At 42.1% G+C, this 19,726-nt stretch overlaps 1 protein-coding gene across 1 annotated transcript in view; it reads right to left on the minus strand.

The window, feature by feature from the left end:
* The window catches only part of FOXN1 (forkhead box N1), a 126,383-nt gene that overhangs the window by 4,436 nt on the left and 102,221 nt on the right, over nucleotides 1–19,726 (minus strand). Inside the window, exons 6-9 of the mRNA XM_088477809.1 lie at nucleotides 10,635–10,762; nucleotides 7,376–7,472; nucleotides 2,800–3,007; nucleotides 188–685 (exon numbers count right to left, since the gene is read on the minus strand). Coding sequence (XP_088333935.1) covers nucleotides 188–685; nucleotides 2,800–3,007; nucleotides 7,376–7,472; nucleotides 10,635–10,762 — 931 coding nt within the window. The remainder of the gene's footprint in view (nucleotides 1–187; nucleotides 686–2,799; nucleotides 3,008–7,375; nucleotides 7,473–10,634; nucleotides 10,763–19,726) is intronic.

Here is a 19,726-nt window from a genome sequence, read left to right on the forward strand (position 1 = left end):
CTTTGAAATTGCAAGAAAACATCCTTGTGGTTGCTATGGGTTACAACAACTTTTGTCCTCTGCACCTGTTTTCATAATATCCCACAATGAATGTGCAATGTATACATTTTTAAGTACACCAATGAGGGAAATAATTGCTTCTGTGAGTAAGACAGTGAGTATGAGCACTTAATAACTAAGATCATACCTTGTAATTCAAAGTCTGTAAGGGAGGGATTGAGGGCATCAATATCATTGCTCAGCTCTCCTTCTATCAGGTGATCTTGCATTGTCCTGGTTGGCGAGTGCTCTGTTAACATCTTAATGTTGAGAAGTGGAGGAGTGTGGGCTGGTATTGGAGAGTCCTGGGGATTAATGGGTTGAGTGTTCAGTTCACTTTGGTTGTCTGTTGGCGGATAATGATTTTGTGGCATGCCATGGGACTGTTGTATCATTGCTGGCGAGATCTGAGGGAAGCGGTGCGGCAGTGAAGTATAACACAGGGGCTGTTTTTTGGCGTGCATAGATTCGGAGACATCATGCATGGGTTGTAGAGACGCAGACAGGGGGGGAGAAATATTCTGTTCATGTGCCTGGATAGACAGCTGCATTGCAGGAGATGGGTTCATGAGTCCAGAGGGATTACATGCCAGGAGCGAGGATCTCAGTTTCTCCGTTCTCTCTCCTATCAGCTTGTCTAGATCCTCTGTAGAGAAGAATGGGAATGATTACATTGTATAATAAACTTAGCTGAATCTACAAATGTGAAAAATAGTTATTGTTTTCCTGTGATAAGACTGCCATAAATAGGGCTAAACCTGTGAGTTGCAGACAGCCACTAGATTTAAAGCATCAATAATTTAAAAGGCAAAAGAAATCTGGCGTTTCCACTTTACATCACTTTACGGGGCATATGTATCAAAGCTTGATGTGAGATAAAATTGTGAGATATATATCACCAACCAATCGGCTCCAAACTATAATTTCCTAAACACAGCCTGCAAAATGTAAGTTAGAAGCTGATTGGTTGGTGATAAATATATCTCACAATTTTATCTCACATCAAGCTTTGATACATATGCCCCTACATCTTTCTGCTGCCTGCAACATGCAGGCTATTAAACTAACCCATAGGGCCAAATGTAATAGGGTGAGAGTTTAGAAAATGTGAGAGTTTAGCAGAAAAACTCACACTTTTTAAATTCGCCCAATGAGTACAAATTCCCATGTTTTTAGACTCAAAAAACTCTCATGATTTAAACTCCCATCCAAATGTTTTCCCATTTTGAAGATAAAACTGGACCAATCTGAGAGTTTACTGATAAACTATCACATTTATTAAACCCTCACCCTGTTACATTTGGCCCATAGTCTTATAAGTCAATTTTGTTTTACTTGATTTGGCTTTTTCTAATGATTTTTAACATCCAGAAGCCCTGATAGCTGTCTGCATTTTAGCATTATCAGGCCAACAAACCTGCCATTAATAATCATAATGTAATGTAAAACGTATGTAATAAAACCATATGGCTATATCTGTTTTTTTTTCTTCATACCTCAAACTTCCCGAGTGCCAAAGAGGAGAACACGTATGATTAATGTAAATAGATTTAGAATAGACAAGCATGTACATGTTAGCAGCTGTTTGATAAGAAATGCCATTTACCACATACAGCTGCATACTTTAAAAAATCCCTAAAACTTACACACATGTAAAGTGCAGATGCTATTACTGCAGGGCCATAACTAGGTGTGTGCGGCACAGAGCGCAGGGTTCTGTGGCTGGCGCTGTGGCCTTCCCATGGCTCTTGCTTCTAGCTAGCAGGGTGCCTGGAATGGCATCCAGCAACCAGGATCCCTACTGCAGTGCTGCCACAGTGACCTTTTGACCCTCCAGACTGGCACCCTGCAGCCTGTGCAGCAGAACAGAGTCCTCAGTATGCTCTAATCAGTGCTGTACTTCCCCAATGCTGCCGTCCCCATCCTTTCTGCGCTAGATAATGACGTCATGTGTGCAACATCATTATGTCGGGCGCTCAGTGGGTAGGCGGGGACAAGGCGAATCTTAGCTCTGTTACGGCGTTGTATCACTGTAATTGTGGAAGACAATGATGGAGTTCATCCATAAAGATATGGATACGCAAATAGGGTTGTGGGGCAACAATTATTAGTGTCAATGACTCAGCATAGCCACTGACGTCTTTGGATTCAGACACATCTCATGATGCTACAGTATCGTATGTGCCAAGTTTTCGACAGGAGGAACAAAAGCATAGACATATGGCCTGACAGTATAATCACAAAATGCTAAAGTCACATTTGTACATAATATAATTCTGTAATGAAGTGTCATTTACATAGGATAGAATAGAGCCCGGACAGACTTATTAATAAATGCAAAAACTACATTTACAGTATAAATGTAAAATACAATGAAATACAGACACAATTACAAAATAAAAGTACAAATGAAATTGAATTCGCTACAACCACCTGTTCTCTTTCCCATTAAACATCACATGGAAATATTAAATATCAAAATATCAATTCAGTAATGTGAATAGATGATCGCGGCTTCATAAGATCGCAGTCACACTAGTTATTTTTCTACTAGCTGTGGGAGGAGTCCAGACTCAATCAGCCAATTGGAAGTGGCTGCCCATCGTCACCGTCATCAGAGAGCATTTTGTACAAGAGGTTTAACACACTGCAAGAGAGAGATCTCCTGACATGCATATGCCTCTGCGTTCCGGTTAAACTCGCATTTACGTAAATATGCAATCAAATGAGTATATGGGCATTTCTTTGTGGTGCCCTCACCTGGCTTTGCCATGCTTTTCCTCACTGTCACTGGGTCTTTCCGTTTCCATTTCTGCAGTTCTTCTTGCATCTTGTCTATCTTGGCTGGATTCAGTGCCCACAAACATCCTTTTCGAGAAGAACTTCCAGATTTGTTTTCCACTTTCTCGAAACACTTGTTCAGGGACAGGTTGTGGCGCACAGAATTCTTCCACCCGTCTGGAGCAGTCTAGAAATAAAAGAACTTCATGTTATTTTAATGATTAATTTTGAGATCCCTCCACACAAAAAGAAAACAACACCTACAAGAAATAGATCATTATAAAATTAAATTAGAATGTTTCACAATATCAGAAATTTGCATACTGATGTTTTCACAAAAGTAGACACTTCTAGAACCCAACCAAACTTAAGTGCTGGTATCTTGTATTCCTCTTATTTCTCAGCTCATTGTGGGGCAGATGTGCTAATCCTTGGAGAGAGATAAAGTACCAACCAATAAGCTCCTGTCATTTTTCAAACAGTCTGTTACATAACATGGCAGTAAGGAGCTGATTGGCTGGTACTTTATCTCTCCCCACATTATAACTCTCCAAGGCTTACTGTAGTACATCTCCCAATCTGTCCTTTTACCTTCAGTAAAGTGTCCTGAAAACAATTCATGTGTGGGGTTGCTTCTCAGCCAAGGGAGTGGACTCACTCACAATTTTGCCTAAGAACACAGCCATGAAAAAAGAATGGTACCAAAACATCCTCCAAAAGCAACTTCTCCCAACCATCCAAGAACAGTTTGGTGACGAACAAAGCCTTTTCCAGCATGATGGAGCACCTTTCCATAAGGCAAAAGTGATATCTAAGTGGCTCTGGAAACAAAACATCGAAATTTTGGGTCCTTGGGCAGGAAGCTCCCCAGAACAATCCCAGTGAGAACTTGTGGTCAATCCTCAAGAGGCAGATGGACAAACAAAAACCCCCAAATTCTGACAAACGCCAAGCATTGAGTAGGCAAGAATGGGTGGCCATCAGTCAGTATGTGGCCGAGAACTTGATTGACAGCATGCCAGGGTGAATTGCAGAAGTCTTGAGAAAGAAGGGTCAGCACTGCAAATATTGATTCTGTGCATAAACTTAATGTAATTGTCAATAGCTTTTGACACTTACGAAATGCTTGTAATTTTACTTCAGTAAACCATAGTAACATCTGACAAAAAGGTCTAAAAACACTGAGGCAGCAAACTTTGTGAAAATCTATACTTGTGTCATTCTCAAAACTTTTGGCCATGGCTGTACTTAGGGAGAGATGTATCAAAACTTTTAAAGAGTGGAAAAGTTGACAAGTGGCGATAAAGCCCAAACTAACCAATCGGCTTCTACCTATCAGGGAATGTACTTGATAAAAGCTAGCTAGTAACTGATTAGTTGCTATGGGGAATTTCTCCACTTGTCCACTTAAGAAGATTTCAGACATTTCCCCCTTAATTAACTTCCCCATAGAAGGTGATCCTATTATAAAGAGAGTTAACACTTCTGAATGCTGCAGGCAAAGTCAAAATTGGTACAAAGCGAATGCTTGTTTAACTTCTCAATTCTCTCTTAATAAATAAAAGTAAAATATTGCTGATAATGTAAACTGAGAAGGGGCGTGGCCTGGACGAGCTAGTGATAGGAGGCTGAATCCATAGCTCCTAGGCCCAAAAATCCGTCATACGTATCCTGGATCATTTGCCTTGACCCCTACGCTCAACTTTTGTTGGCTACTTACCTCTCCACGTTCCGGGAGTTCCTCAGTCTGCCTATCTTGTTTGGCTAGAGAGATACAGGCGTTGACTGTCTCTCCTTCCGTAACACCTCATTGCGGGCACCATCTTGGATCCGGCTCTGGCGTCTGATGAGGCTCCTGATTCCAGCGCTGGTTACATCTGTCACCCGGTCTGTGTTTTGGAAAGCTGGATAGGTGGCAAATCCTGTCCCTGGCAAATTACAGCTCTGTGAGTTTTTTACAGTCCCGTAGCTCCCGACTCCGGCCGTCATCTTGAAGCGCTGCTCTGTGTCGGTAACAGCCTCTGGGCTGGATGTACAGCTATTGTTACATTTCTCCTATGCTCTTCAGGGCGGGAGTGTGATAACTGGATCTGCTGCTGTGGCTTATTCTCTGGATCCTCATTGCCTCATCATCCTGTCTGCTAGCCCCTGAGACTTCCTATACTATACTTAGGGATCGTCCCCTGGAAGTTTTGTACTATCCTCATCTCTTGATTTGATATTTATATATTATCTCCTTCTGTGGTCATACATCTCTGATTAATATGGATCGTCTCCTCGCTGCTATTGTTGAGTCCGAGAAGAGGCTTGTGGCTCGTCTGGCGAATTTGTACGAGGTGCTGCCTTTTCCACATTATGATTTACCGTATACTGAGACATGGTTCACTGATATGGAGACATGCATTCCCATTATGGAGAGTGGCGATAATACTGCTGTTGCTAGTCCAACTGTCTTCAAGTTTTGGAGAATGATATATCCGATACCATTTGACGCCACTGCCGAGGTTGAAAATACATCCCAGGCCGTTGATTTCTCAGCTTATGGGCACTTCGAATCCGTGATGCCTCTCCACAAAGCTCATATTTTTGCCTCATATGTTGTGCTGAAGATTCTGAATTCAACATTTCAGTATATGTACTTTTCTGTTTGTGTTTGGGTGGGATGGTCCGAAATTCCTTTTTTCTTTATTATTTTGCAAGAATCTGAGGCTTGGCCTGATTAGTGCTCTGCAGTCTAATATATTTGTTGCACTTTTGATGCCTTTTCTGTAAGTTTTCATTTTTCCGCACTGATATATTCTGATGTTTCAAATGTACCTTATTTTGGTTCACTGTGGGAGGAATTATTATTCTTTTTATGTCTGGGAGCCGGATTATTGCTGATGTAAGATCACTTAAGTCTATTGCCCCTGTCAATTATCCTGTGCAAGTTATGTATATATGTATGTGTGTATATGTATGTGACTGTATATGTATATATATACATATATATATATGTTTTATTTACGCTGGGAGGTAGTAGGGGTTATATTTCTGATATATAAGTACTCCTTATATCCTTGTCTTTGGTTTCCTTGAGGAGGGGGGAAGGGTTTTTAATTTAAGTATTCTGGAGGCCTGTTGCGAGCTGGGGTTGGCTTCCACTAGCTTAAGGCCATCTAGTCTATTGCCCCTCTTTTATTTTATTTTTTTAAGTATTGAGGGGGGTGGGGGGATTTAGGTGGTTAGATTAGTTAGTAATGGGATAGGGGATTAGGGGATCCAGGTATACCTAGTTGGGGTTAGGTCATACAGGGTGGAGGGTTTAAGGGAGGTTTGATTTGGGATTTTCTGAAGGGGTTATGTAATATTTAAGCTTGTTTACATTTATATATTGGCGGGCATGGAAGTGTTTATTTTAAAAAAAAGATTACTGTATATTTTATTTTGATGTGATATTTTTGAACACTATATACTGTCTCGATAGTATGTCTGTTTTATATAGACTATCCCATATAGCTTTAGATCACGTGGGCCCAGATGGCGCCTATGGGTCCGCGTTACATTATCCGTATGTTTGGAGATAGTTATGGTCTATATTTTTGATGTCTACCACGATCTGTTATTTCCATTCTTATCACTTTCTCTGGTTATTATTATGTGATCTAAATTTTATGCCTGCCGATACTATTATATTGCAAGTTTTATTATTTTGTTTGGGTGTGTCTAAAAAACTTAATAAAAATTATAAGATTAAAAAAAAGATAATGTAAACTGAGACCAGAGACAAAATTCACTTTCCGCTCACCCAACCCACAAATAATCTTACGTCAGTCAGAGAAATGTCAAATTCCATGCATCACTTTTATAGTTGTGTCTATGTCTTTATTCATAATAACAGACATATTCAGCCTTCTATCAAATGGTTTCCACCCCAGATAATTACAGGGAATTTTCATTCCCATTAATGGATTGTTAAATGCTAGGATGGATTTTCTGCAAAGAGAATTAATTGCAGTAATAAAAAAATAAAGATCCCTTCCACCTTCCGTATTTATAAGGAGGAAAGAAAATGATTTTCATGGAAGGATTGGTGAAGACATTCTGTAACACTCTATAGTTTGCAGTGCATGCTGGGATTGTCACCCTCATCCCTACATATTTATATTCAAAATATGCTGTTTTTGATCAATTTAAATTGTGACTTGTCAAGAAGTTCAACTTTTGCATCGTTGATAGACAGATGTGTCATGCTCTGCATATTGTACTTGTTTGGGATTATTAATTCAGTATCTGCTTTGGGGCAACAAATGTAATTATTACACATCACTGACTGGTAATGATTAATGAAAATTACTAAGGAAAGGTTATTATAGGATCATGATTGTCAGTCTTCTCAGTAATTGCCATAAATGTCATACATACACACATTTTGTTAAAATCATTAGACATGTGCTAGATAAGTTGCTGAAGTCTCGGTGGCTGAGGGTCACGGGAGTTGTTGTTCAAACAAAAGTTTATATTACTGAGCAAGTTATAGGGAAAGAACATTATGTACAGGTTGTGATGGTCTTACCTTGAAGTACGGAAAGTGCTCGGTCATAAAGTTATAGATCTCACTCACAGGGAGACTGCCAGTTTTACTGTTCTTCAGGGCCATGAATATCAGAATGCTTTTAAAGTAGATAAATAATATGTCAGTAACAAAAAACGTATAAATTCACTTTTTAGTCAAACATAATATTAGTTTCAGGGGTTTCTTTCCAGTGGCAAACGCAGGATTTCTAGAGGGGGGTTTCCAAATGCTCGATTTTAGAGTGAGTGTGGCCGGTCCATGAAGAGGGTAGAATTAGCACTTATCCAGCTTTAATATGCGTCATACATAGTGTATTGTGTGTCATACTTCCAGCATATACAGGACCAGCGATCACAGTAACCCATTATATGTGTCATACATAGTGTATTGTGTGTCATACTTCCAGCATATACAGGACCAGTGATCACAGTAACCCATTATATGTGTCATACATAGTGTATTGTGTGTCATACTTCCAGCATATACAGGTCCAGCGATCACAGTAACCCATTATATGTGTCATACATAGTGTATTGTGTGTCATACTTCCAGCATATACAGGACCAGCGATCACAGTAACCCATTATATGTGTCATACATAGTGTATTGTGTGTCATACTTCCAGCATATACAGGACCAGCGATCACAGTAACCCATTATATGTGTCATACATAGTGTATTGTGTGTCATACTTCCAGCATATACAGGACCAGCGATCACAGTAACCCATTATATGTGTCATACATAGTGTATTGTGTGTCATACTTCCAGCATATACAGGACCAGCGATCACAGTAACCCATTATATGGGTCATACATAGTGTATTGTGTGTCATACTTCCAGCATATACAGGACCAGCGATCACAGTAACCCATTATATGTGTCATACATAGTGTTTTGTGTGTCATACTTCCAGCATATACAGGACCAGCGATCACAGTAACCCATTATATGTGTCATACATAGTGTATTGTGTGTCATACTTCCAGCATATACAGGACCAGCGATCACAGTAACCCATTATGTGTGTCATACATAGTGTATTGTGTGTCATACTTCCAGCATATACAGGACCAGCGATCACAGTAACCCATTATGTGTGTCATACATAGTGTATTGTGTGTCATACTTCCAGCATATACAGGACCAGCGATCACAGTAACCCATTATATGTCTCATACATAGTGTATTGTGTATCATACTTCCAGCAGATACAGGACCAGCGATCACAGTATGCGATTAGGTGCGGCAGTAGGTCCATCCTGCCTGAGCTGAATGTTTTTATTTTAGATATGGGCACCATTCCAAGAACATGCAGCACTAGTAAAATTCTATTATTTTACTATTTCTATTGTGGTAATGGTGTGGGCTGGGGAGGGGGGTTTCCAGGCAGATGGAAACCCCCCCTGCATTTGCCTATGCCTTCCTTTAGTTGATGTGTTGCCCTATACATGCTGTCCTGCAATACAATGCATTAAATATATTTGCATTGGAAGTTCGTGTTATGTGTGTCTTCGCCTACATCAGCTTAATACGGGAGGAAAACATAACTTCTTTGTTCGCAACGCCATGGGATGTGAGCAAAACAAAGCGTGGGTTTTCTCATCTGCTAACCTGCACAGTATTAATATATTGAGTACCAATGCAAAATATGTGAGCAGGCAGAATTCTATTTGTACAATTGTGCCTAAGGTCCACTTTGTGTACAACAGAGAACACGGTCAGCTTTCCGGTTCCTCTCCTAAAGTACTTCTTAGTTATGCCTCTGTTATGTCTTTAGCTAGTCATCAGTGAGGGGACTGTACTTATCACTCTTCACTTTTGTGTTTTTCACTGGTTTTGTTTTTATAGATGACCACGTATGGGCCATGTCTGCCATGCGACGTGAGGGCCTCGGGGCAGGACCAATGCGCAATTTGGTCACACACATAGTGGCAGAAATTAGATGAGATCTGACAGATCAGTGCCTTGGGCTGGATGACTTCTGACATACCTTACCTAGGTTCTATAGGCCAGTAGCGTAAATCTTCTAGCTGCAGTTACCAACTTACCTATTAACAATCCTATAGTATCCAAGTAGATCATTGCTGGACATTGTGGTTTTTTTCAAGCCACACGTGCTGCTTTTACCTGGCCAATTGCCTGTCATAAGCTACAGTATTGTGATGTGTGTAGCCAGAATTCAGTCTGTCTCCATTCACTCAAGCAATTTATAATACTATGGCCATCATTCAGAGCCGGACGCAATTAGCGCTCGCTCGTCCTGAAAATAGGGGTGGCTATTCAAATGAACCGTTCGCTGTTTGCGGTCTGTTCACGCCTCTAGGTCTGAACGAGCGAACAAAACTTGCGATCGTTTTTAGGGAAACTACGCCCCCTGGCTGCTCGCATCCTACGTCATGTCCGCTACTTATTAGATTAATCGAGTACATCGAACAGGGTATGAACTGCTTGCTATTCTTGTGGTTGGTTTTTGCTACCACAATTTTGCGAGCAGTTCTGGCTATAAAATAACCCAGTGACGTGGTTAATGACGCTGCTGTTTTAATTATGCACACCCATAAAACGCCCGTTTTGACCTTTAAGCACGCCTGCGTTCTGATTTGCACTCTCCGTTTTCAAGCACCTTCCCCTGTTACCACCCAACATACGCCTCATTCTGTCACTCAAATTAGCAGGCATTCGCTGTTTTGCGAGCACATGAATTTCGACCGCACTGACTGGTTTGTGCATGCGTATAACGATCCATACGCATGCGCAGTTGGCCAAACATCGCTCGGAGCGAACGAGCTGCCGCTTACGAGTGGCTCTGAATCAGGCCCAATGGCCATTGAGAGCAACAGGAAAAAACTCTTGCAGATCCCAATAAAACAGCAAACATTTCTCAGCAAAATTGTATCAATACAAAATGACAGGCAAATCGACACTTATTAAAGTTATGTTTAAAGGATAAAACAAAAATGTATTTTTCAGAAACATTTCCCCTTTACGCAGGAGTAATGTGGGGACCTCATGCCTTTCAAACCACTGTTGTTTCTCACAGACATCCATCATAACGCTTGGTGCAAACTGTGCTCTGTAAGGCAGACTGTCGGGGTTCCTGGCATAGGGCCCTCATATGGCTGCTATGCACATGGTGGAGAAGGATTGTTAAAAAGAATTGTTTGGCGGAATTGTCCTTTAACTTAGACATTATCATTGCATATAAGTTAAAACTATTTCATATTTTTCCTCAGTGTTGTGTAAAACAGTTGATACCTGTAGGAATAGATGGGTTTTGGGAACAGAGGTTGCTGGGATTCCATGCCCGCTTGTGGTGCAATCCTTTGGTAAGGATAATGTGATGTAGAAATGTATGTAACAGGGTAGCTCGCTCCTGTGGAATACTAAGACAAGGAGAGAAGAAAAATATACATGATGCAGTTATATAGGTGTATTGTAGTGTTTCCTACACATGCACATACAGAAATGTAATACAATTTCAGTTTTTGGTCAGTGAACTAAGATTTGACAAGTGAATATTATTTTGCATCAGTTTACCAGTTCAAAACCCTGCAGAAGCCAGCAATCTTATGACCAGCCAGCAACGCTGTGACAAGCCAGCAATTTTATGACCAGCCAGCAATTTTATGACCAGCCAGCAATGCTTTGACCAGCCAGTAACCTTATGACCAGCCAACAATGCTATGACCAGCCAGTAACCTTACGACCAGCCAGCAATGCTATGACAAGCCAGCAACGCTATGACCAGCCAGTAACCTTACGACCAGCCTGCAATGCTATGACAAGCCAGCAATGCTATGACCAGCCAGTAACCTTATGACCAGCCAGTAACCTTATGACCAGCAACCTTATGACCAGCCAGAAACGCTCTGACCAGCCAGCAATCTTATGACCAGCCATGAGCCAGCAATCTTATGACCAGCCAGCAATCTTATGACCAGCCAGCAATGCTCTGACCAGCCGGCAATGCTATGACCAGCCGGCAATGCTATGACCAGCCAGCAACGCTATGATTAGCCAGCAACCTTATGACCAGCCAGCAACGCTATGACCAGCCAGCAACGCTATGACCAGCCAGCAACGCTATGACCAGCCAGCAATGCTATGACCAGCCAGCAATGCTATGATCAGCCAGAAGCGCAATGACCAGCCAGCAGTGCTATGATCAGCCAGCAGTGCTATAGCCAGCAACACTATGATCTGCCAGAAGCGCAATGACCATCTAGCAGTGCTCTGACCAGCCAACTGTGCTATGACCAGCCAGTAGTGCCAGGGTTATAACGTCATGACATCATGCCAGTGGCGGAACAGGAGAGTGATGGGCCCAGGTGCAAAATTATGCAATCGAGTACCATCGCAGCCTCATGCACACTTGCACAAGCTCTGACCTTACTTAGAAATTGCTAACTTCAGCGCACGCTATGAGGCCTCAGGCGGAGGGCATCGCAGAGGATAATTTATGCATGCCCATGCAACAGCGTTCAAACGCACTGGCATGACTGCGTTTTGCCGACCACCCCCCGTCACCACCCACAAAAAGTAATTCCTGACAATCACTCTGCAATGGGTCTGTGTAGTCACTGCGATCGCAGCAATCGGCCGATTGCATGCATATTAGCAACTGCGATCCAGGTTGAATTGGGCCCATAGTGTGCAGGGTTCCCATCAGGAGCATCCAGCCATCCACAGGACACCCCGCGGGTGCTGCAGCAGCAATCCTGGCTGCAGGGTGCTGTTCAAGGCACCTTGCTAGTCAGGAGCAATGAACAATGGCCATTGGCCGCCACTGCTCACAAATAGCTAGTTACCTTTAGAGCACTTCAACAAAAAAGGTTAAGTGACTTGAATTAACCTGGAATGAGATCAGTATTAATGGATATATGGTACAGCTGCACTTATGTGAATACGTATTTATGTATACTGTCTCTGATTACTATTATTTAATTTTTTTTGGAGTGTGTTACTTTGTGTTTTGTTTTTATATTGCTTTTAATGGGTTAGAATTATGCTATTTTACCGACATAATGGGCCAAATGTAATAGGGGGAGAGTTTAGAAAATGTGAGAGTTTAGTAGTAAAACTCTCACACTATTAAATTGATCGAGTTGTATTTTTAATACAGGAAACACCTGGATAAGAGTTTAATCTTGAGAATTTTTTTGAGTCTGAATAACATGCAAGTTTGCCTGCTCTGTGACTTTATTACATTGGTTGAGTTTAAAAACAACAACTGATTTCTGACTGTTTTTGGACTAGTAATTTTTAGTTGAGATGCCACTAGCACTGTCCTCATTTATATATTAGTGGTTTACAATTTTTAGTTAAAGCAATAACCAGCTGGTTCAAATAATTGTATTGTCCATTATTACAGCTGGAACAATTAAACCATTGTCTCGGTGAAGTCATTGGTGTTTATTGAAATATGTTGTATTACATGAGCATCTGAAAGAAGGGCCAATGCAGGGGCTACCATTAGGACAATAATTGAAAGATACTTTATTAAAAGCATTTAACAAATCATGTTTTTGCTGTATGGAATACCTTATTAATTGTTCTGATAATATAACATTTATCTTTTATGACAGTTTGTTGCAGTGTATTTTATTTTACTACAAAACTGTAACGCCATTGTTTCCACAGTAAACAGTGACTGCTATGGATACACCAGCAAAGTCTTAAGTGGTTCTGTCACCATAAAAATTTCTCTTTTAATGTAGACAGAAGGTGGGACCTAAAAAGCCCCAAAACACTGACGTACAGTAATCCTAAAAGAATATAGAAAGGCGTGGACATGGCAGATGAAGGTGAAACATGGTCTAATATTATCTCTTATATATAAATGATGATTAATTACAATGTCAGGAATTCAAGCTGCAAAGTCTGAGCATACAGTTTTATGAATAGGACACAATGTATGAAGTAGCAACGGCATATATGAGATTTTCTAGTCATGTGCTTTTATTTTGTTTTAACGTTACACTTTTCTCACTCGCAAGCCCCGGAGCGAGCGAGTGAGAAATTCACTCCCTCCGGGGCTCGCTACAAACGGGGCGGCTGTCGATGTTGATCGACAGCTCGCCCCGTTTTGTAGGCGGGGAGAGGGCTGGCTGGCCAAACGGAGGCATTCCCAAAGGAACGCCTGCTGTTTGAGGGTGGCCCTACTGACATCACTAGTGATATCAGTAGTGAGCTTCCTGCTCTATTAGAGCAGGAAGCTCACTGGGGCTTGCGGGAATGAGACCCTACCACAAGGGTCTCATCGCAACCTTGATGGTCGCAATGGTCCCAACCATCACGACCATCACATGGCCGCTCACAAAAGCTGTGGTTAGTCACCCACAGCTTAGCGAGCGGCCAGGATTCCGGTTTAAAAAAAAAAAAAAAGCAGCCGCCCTGATTGAGAGCGAGCACTCGCTTTTTGCGAGCGCCTCTGAATCAGGCCCTATGTCTCCTTACCCTATGGGACGCAGAGAGCAGGGAGAGTGGGTATCATGCCCACAAGCCCAGGTTTGTCTGGGACCCGGGCTGCTGAGGTGCATGCACAGCCCCAAGATGGTGTGACTATGCCCTTTTTAGCAGAGTTGTGGACCACACCCCATATGTTTAACCATCTGCCCTAGCACCAGGGCCCAATAGATCTCCCAGGGGACCCTGCTGGTTGCTACTCTATCAGTAAGCTCCCTCAAACTTCCCTAACCCCTACTTTGCTTCTTTCTAAAGAACTAATAACACTTTCTTCAATATAAATGGAGATTGGCAAGATGCTTGTCATATAACAATATATAGGGCCTGATTCTGAGTTGGACGCAGCCATCTCCGTGTGTACATATTTGCCAATGTAGTGTCTGTGACTTAATGCTAATACTGCTACAAGCCGTTACCTGGTGTTCAGCAGAACATCCATCTGCGTATGGGCTGAGACCCTATTTTGATCATATTTAGATGCTCAAATACCACTTGGAGCATCTTGAGACACCACCATCATTGGCACCATCAAAACTTTCAACAGCCCTATGCTAGGTGCAGCTTCTCCATCTGAGTGTGGCTTCCAGCAACATGACCATGACACTACCAAAACACTCCCATAAGATGCAGCATCTCTATGCTTCTGAGTAGCCACCTCCCTGTCACATATTCGGCACTGACTAGGAACACCCAATACGTGTCTCTGAACCAGTACTGTTCTCTGGCCGTTATGTACTAAATGAGAAAATGCGTTAAAACCCCCTAAACTAGTTTTTTTTCCCCGCATTTTCCATCTGTATGAAGCACCAGAATGCTTCGTCCCGGTGGATAATGCCAGTAATCATCTGTGGTATGTACCCGCAGAGAGATGGGATGCGATGCTTATTACATCCCGCCCTCTGTGTGCTAACAAGTGGGACGCGGTGTGACTTTGATGCATTTGCAGTAGAAAAACATTGCTCCACCGCATCTGACATCGGCAGTGCATGTGACTCAGAATCAGGCCCATTATTTCTAGAGTGAGGTAGTATTTTTAGTTAATAACAATCAAACCCACCCTACAAGCTCGCTGCCTAGGGGTCATCCTTGACTCTGAACTATCCTTTGTTCCCCACACATTCAATATGTCTCCAAATCATGTTACTTACATCTAAAACACATATTCAGAATACGCCCATATCTTACACAAGACGCTGCAAAACCTCTAATCCATGCGGTAATTATCTCCTGCATTAATTATTGCAAAAGTCTCCTAACTGGTCTTCCCCAAACAGACTCTCACCACTACAATCCATTTTGGATGCAGCTGTGAGGCTTATCTTCCTCGCTCAACATTCATCATCTGCTGTTTCGCTTTGTCAGTCCCTCCATTGGTTACCTGTATTCCACCAAATTCAATATAAAATACTTTTACTTACACACAACGCTATTAACCAAACTGCACCAACATACGAGTACATCTTTTCACTTATCTCAAAATATCTCCCAACCTGACCTCTCCGCTCTGCACAAGATATGCATCTCTCATCCTCAGGCATCACCTGCTCCCATTCATGGTTACAGAACTTTTTTCAGGCTGCACGCCCTCTGTGGAATGCCCTCCCACGCACAATAAAACTATTCTCTAGCCTTCAAACCTTCAAGCATTCCCTGAAAACTCTGCTCTTCAGACAAGCTTATCAAATTCCAGAACCACCCACATAACCTCCATAAGCTATCCTACCCAATTAAATACCCTCTATATAGTCCACACACAACTTTACATATTTTTTCCTTCACTTTCACATCCCACTGATCCTAGACCAACATTCCTGTGTGACTGGATCATACAGCCCACCAATAACCTCTGCAATCTGGCTGGGCCAATATGTAATAGGTAGCACCTATCCTTGTGTATCAAATCGATGCCTATTGATTGTAAGCTTGCGAGCAGGGCTCTCAGAGTGTCCATGCTGACCCCTGCCTACAATGGGCATGGGAGCATCAGAACCAGACCATGGAGCAATAAAAGAAGGATGCCCGGTCTGATGAATCACATTTTCTTTTACATTATGTGGATGGCTGGGTCTGTGTAATTCGTTTACCTGGGGAAGCGATGGTACCAGGATATACTAAGGGAAGAAGGCATTATTGAGACCAAGTACACTCCTTCATGGATACAGTATTTTCTGATGGCAGTGACCTCTTTCAACAGGATAATGAGCCCTGTCACACTGCAAAACTTGTTCAGGAATGGTTTGAGGAATATTACAGAGTTGACTTGACCTCCAAATTCCCCAGATCTCACTCTGATTGAGCATCTGTGGGATGTGCTTGAAAATCAAGTCTGAGCCAGGGAGGCCCCACCTTGCAACTTACAAGACTTAAAGGATATGCTGCTAATGTCTTGGTACCAGATACTACAGGACACCTTCAGAGGTTTTGCGGAGTTCCTGCCTCGATGGGTCAGAGCTGTGTTTGTGGCAAGAGGCAGGTATCTATCTATCTAATGGGCCCAGGTACTGGGGGGAGACGTGGCCAATTCTGGGGCGACGTGGCCACACCCCTCCCCAAGGGCGGCTTCGGTGGAGTGCAGCAGTTCCAGTGGGGGACACTTTTTATCTCTGCCCACTACTGCCACAGGAGGGCAGCTCCAGGAAAGAGGAGGATGGCTCCAGTGGGGTAGATTACTCCACTACCCACTACCACTGCAGCCACATCTGTATAGCAGCGCAGCAGCAGATTGTGCAGTGAGAGGAGATTTTCCCCTCCAACTGGCCCGGCAAGTTGTACCCACCCCCGCCCTCTCAGTGCCCCATGGAGGGAATGACAAAGTAAGGGAAAATGTCAGAGCTAAATATTACGACTAGTAATAGAAATAAAATACATCTTGGGCGGAGGGGGAGGAGTAAAAATTAAGTAATTATTCAAAGACTATGTATCCAGAAAGCAGACACACACAGAATCAGAGTCACTGGTGGGCAGGGGCGTATCTACAATGGGTGCAGGGTGTGTGGTGCACACGGGCCCCTGGGTCCAGGGGGGACCCCCACCACACACCCTGCACACATTATCCAATACTTACCTCTCCGAGGTCCCGCATCGGGTGTCTCAGTCCTGCACAAAACGCCAGAAAATGGCCTCTGCGAAGACCATCAATACCATCGCGACCATTGGGCTTGCGACGAGACCCTTGTGGTAGGGTCTCATGGCCGCAAGCCTCAGAGAGCTTTCGGCTCTAACAGAGCCGGAAGCTCTCCCACTGGCATCACGAGTGATGTCAGTGGGGCCGCCCCCAAACGGCAAACGTTCCCTCGGGAACGACTCAGTTTGGGCAGCCACCCCCCCTGGCCCGCCCACCAAACGGGGCGAGCTGTCACTCAACATCAACAGCTCGCCCCCTTTGGTGCGAGACCCGGAGCGACGGATTGCCCGTCGCTAGCCGGGTCTCGCGCATGCGCACGACGGAGCCGTCTCCGTCGTGCTCATGTACCGTGGGCCACCATCGACCCGGTTGCGAGCGTTCAGCGCTTGCGACCGGGTCTGAATCAGGCCCAGAGTCTAATGATGCTGCGGTCGCTGGTCAGACGCGTCAGTCTGCTGCCAGCCGCCAGGAAGAGAGGTGGGGGCCCCGGACGGGGAATGCACATGGGCTCCCTCCTCTCTTAATACGCCCCTGCTGGTGGGTGATGGGAGACTACGGTACTGAGGTGCCCTGGCGGCAGGGATAGAGCAAGGGGGAGTAAAAGACGGAAGGGGTCTACAAGTCACAGGGAGTGAGTGAATGTCTGTCTGTCTATCTGTATCATCTATCTGTCTGTCTGTCTATCTCTGCCAGTCTGTACATCTAGCTCTCCCCATCTTCTCTTTAATTGCAATTATATGAGCAACCAATTCTTAGTCTTCTCAAATTTCAATTTTGTTATGTATTTCTGAAAGTACAAACCCACTCTAGAAATAATGTATTGGCTATATGAGAAGCACCTTGACAAATTTATATATATATGACAGAGGGTGTTAATGTTATTAGACAGACACAGTGAGCCCTCATTTGTATGTCCACACCTAAGATGAAGATATGTAAATATATAACATTTCGGAAGACGTCTGGACCAGCTGGAGAAATGTACACCTGGGTATTTTTCTTCTTTCGTACAATGAAACTTTAATTCTTTATTTTAGCATTATTGCTTACCTTCACATACAGCTTTATTTATAATACTATTCCATTTTATTTATTTTATTTGCATTTATGCATGTAATTGAAAACATATTTAAAGGAGTGTTTCTCCCTATGGATGAATGGTTGAATTATATATCTTTGCCAAATTAAAAACTACAATTATCATGACAGAAGAAGCAAGCATTCGCAAAAAGGAGAAAAGCTTTGGGAATTTCCATTTCCAAAGAAGAAAAACAAATGGACTGACTGATAGCAGCCACTGAGATACGCACTTTTGGTTGCTGTAGGTTCCTGTACAATGGCACTCTACTAGTACATAAGCATTAATGTAGGAACATGCCAGGGCTACAGCCTTGTTATAGCTCTTTAGGAATAATGTTGGGTGGCTCACTGGAAGGTGAACAGGTTAAATCAAATTAGATTGCATATAAAAAATGTGTGCCGTGCTTCACTTTTTTCACTTTTATAAAGATAAACAATCATAAGAATAGTCATGTAAAGTAAGGGAGGTTCTTTGGTGTTGGGGTGCTTTATGGCTATGCCTGCTACTGTACCAAACTTTCAAATGACATTAAGATAGGACAGAAGTCACCACAAATAATATCTTTTGACAGATGTATATTTAAAAGGGAGTGTACTCAGGTTCAGAAGTCTGTACATGCCCATCTGCAATTTTTGTAATTACATTGCTTTTTGGTTTCCTTCTGTGTTTCTCATGTCCTTATAGCATCCAGACAGAATTGAACTGCTTCCTGTCTCCATAATCATGTGATCAAGTAGTTGCAAACAGTATGTTTGTTCTTAATCTCAGATAGCATATTTATAATGTATTTAAGGATTTCACAGTTTGCTGCTGATAATTTCAGGTATTTCTCCAGGTGAAAATGTGACATATCTATGAGCAAATATGTACAGAAAGCTGCATTCATTATAGGGTCATGGATCTGAATGACCTAAAACCCATGTCAAGTAATCTTAACCATAAACAGCTCTACAATATGTAACTGTGTTTAGTATGAGCATAACAAACAAATGCTAAACATGTAACGATGAATCACTGAGAGTATTAGTCTGAAAACCTGTCTCATGTTTATTGGCTTATAAATGTTCTCATTCGATCACAAATCAAGGGATGAGGCTGTACAGACGTGAAAGCACATGTAAAACTTCTTCTTAAAATAGAAGCCAGAGAGTATATTTTATTATCTTGTGCCAAACACATGTAATAAGTAATTTATTGTGTTAGATTGGAACACATTTAATTGTATTTTATGTACACATCCCTACAGTGCAGACTGCTGGAGCTAAGAGAAAAATCCTGAAGCCATTTGAAATTAAAATTTGTTATAATTGTAATGCATATATATTGTACAGACACCAAAACATGTGTTCTGAAAATAAATTGTAATCTCATCAGACAGCACTGCATAATATTACTTTTATAGTATTAGTAATCTAATTGTACAGCACTGCATAATATTCATATTATATTAATCTGTTCTTCTAGTACAGCATAATATTAATTTTATAGCACTAATAATCTCATCATACAGCACTGCCTAATATTACATTTATAACACTAGTAATCTCATTATACAGCACTGTATGATATTTATTTTATAGTACTAGCAATCGTATCATTACATTTATAGAATTAGTAATCTCATTGTACAGCATTGCATAATATTACCTTTATCGTAATAGTAATCTCATCATACAA

This window comes from Taudactylus pleione, unplaced genomic scaffold (genome assembly GCF_031769625.1).
Source record: "Taudactylus pleione unplaced genomic scaffold, aTauple2 ptg000203l, whole genome shotgun sequence".
NCBI lineage: Eukaryota > Metazoa > Chordata > Amphibia > Anura > Myobatrachidae > Taudactylus > Taudactylus pleione.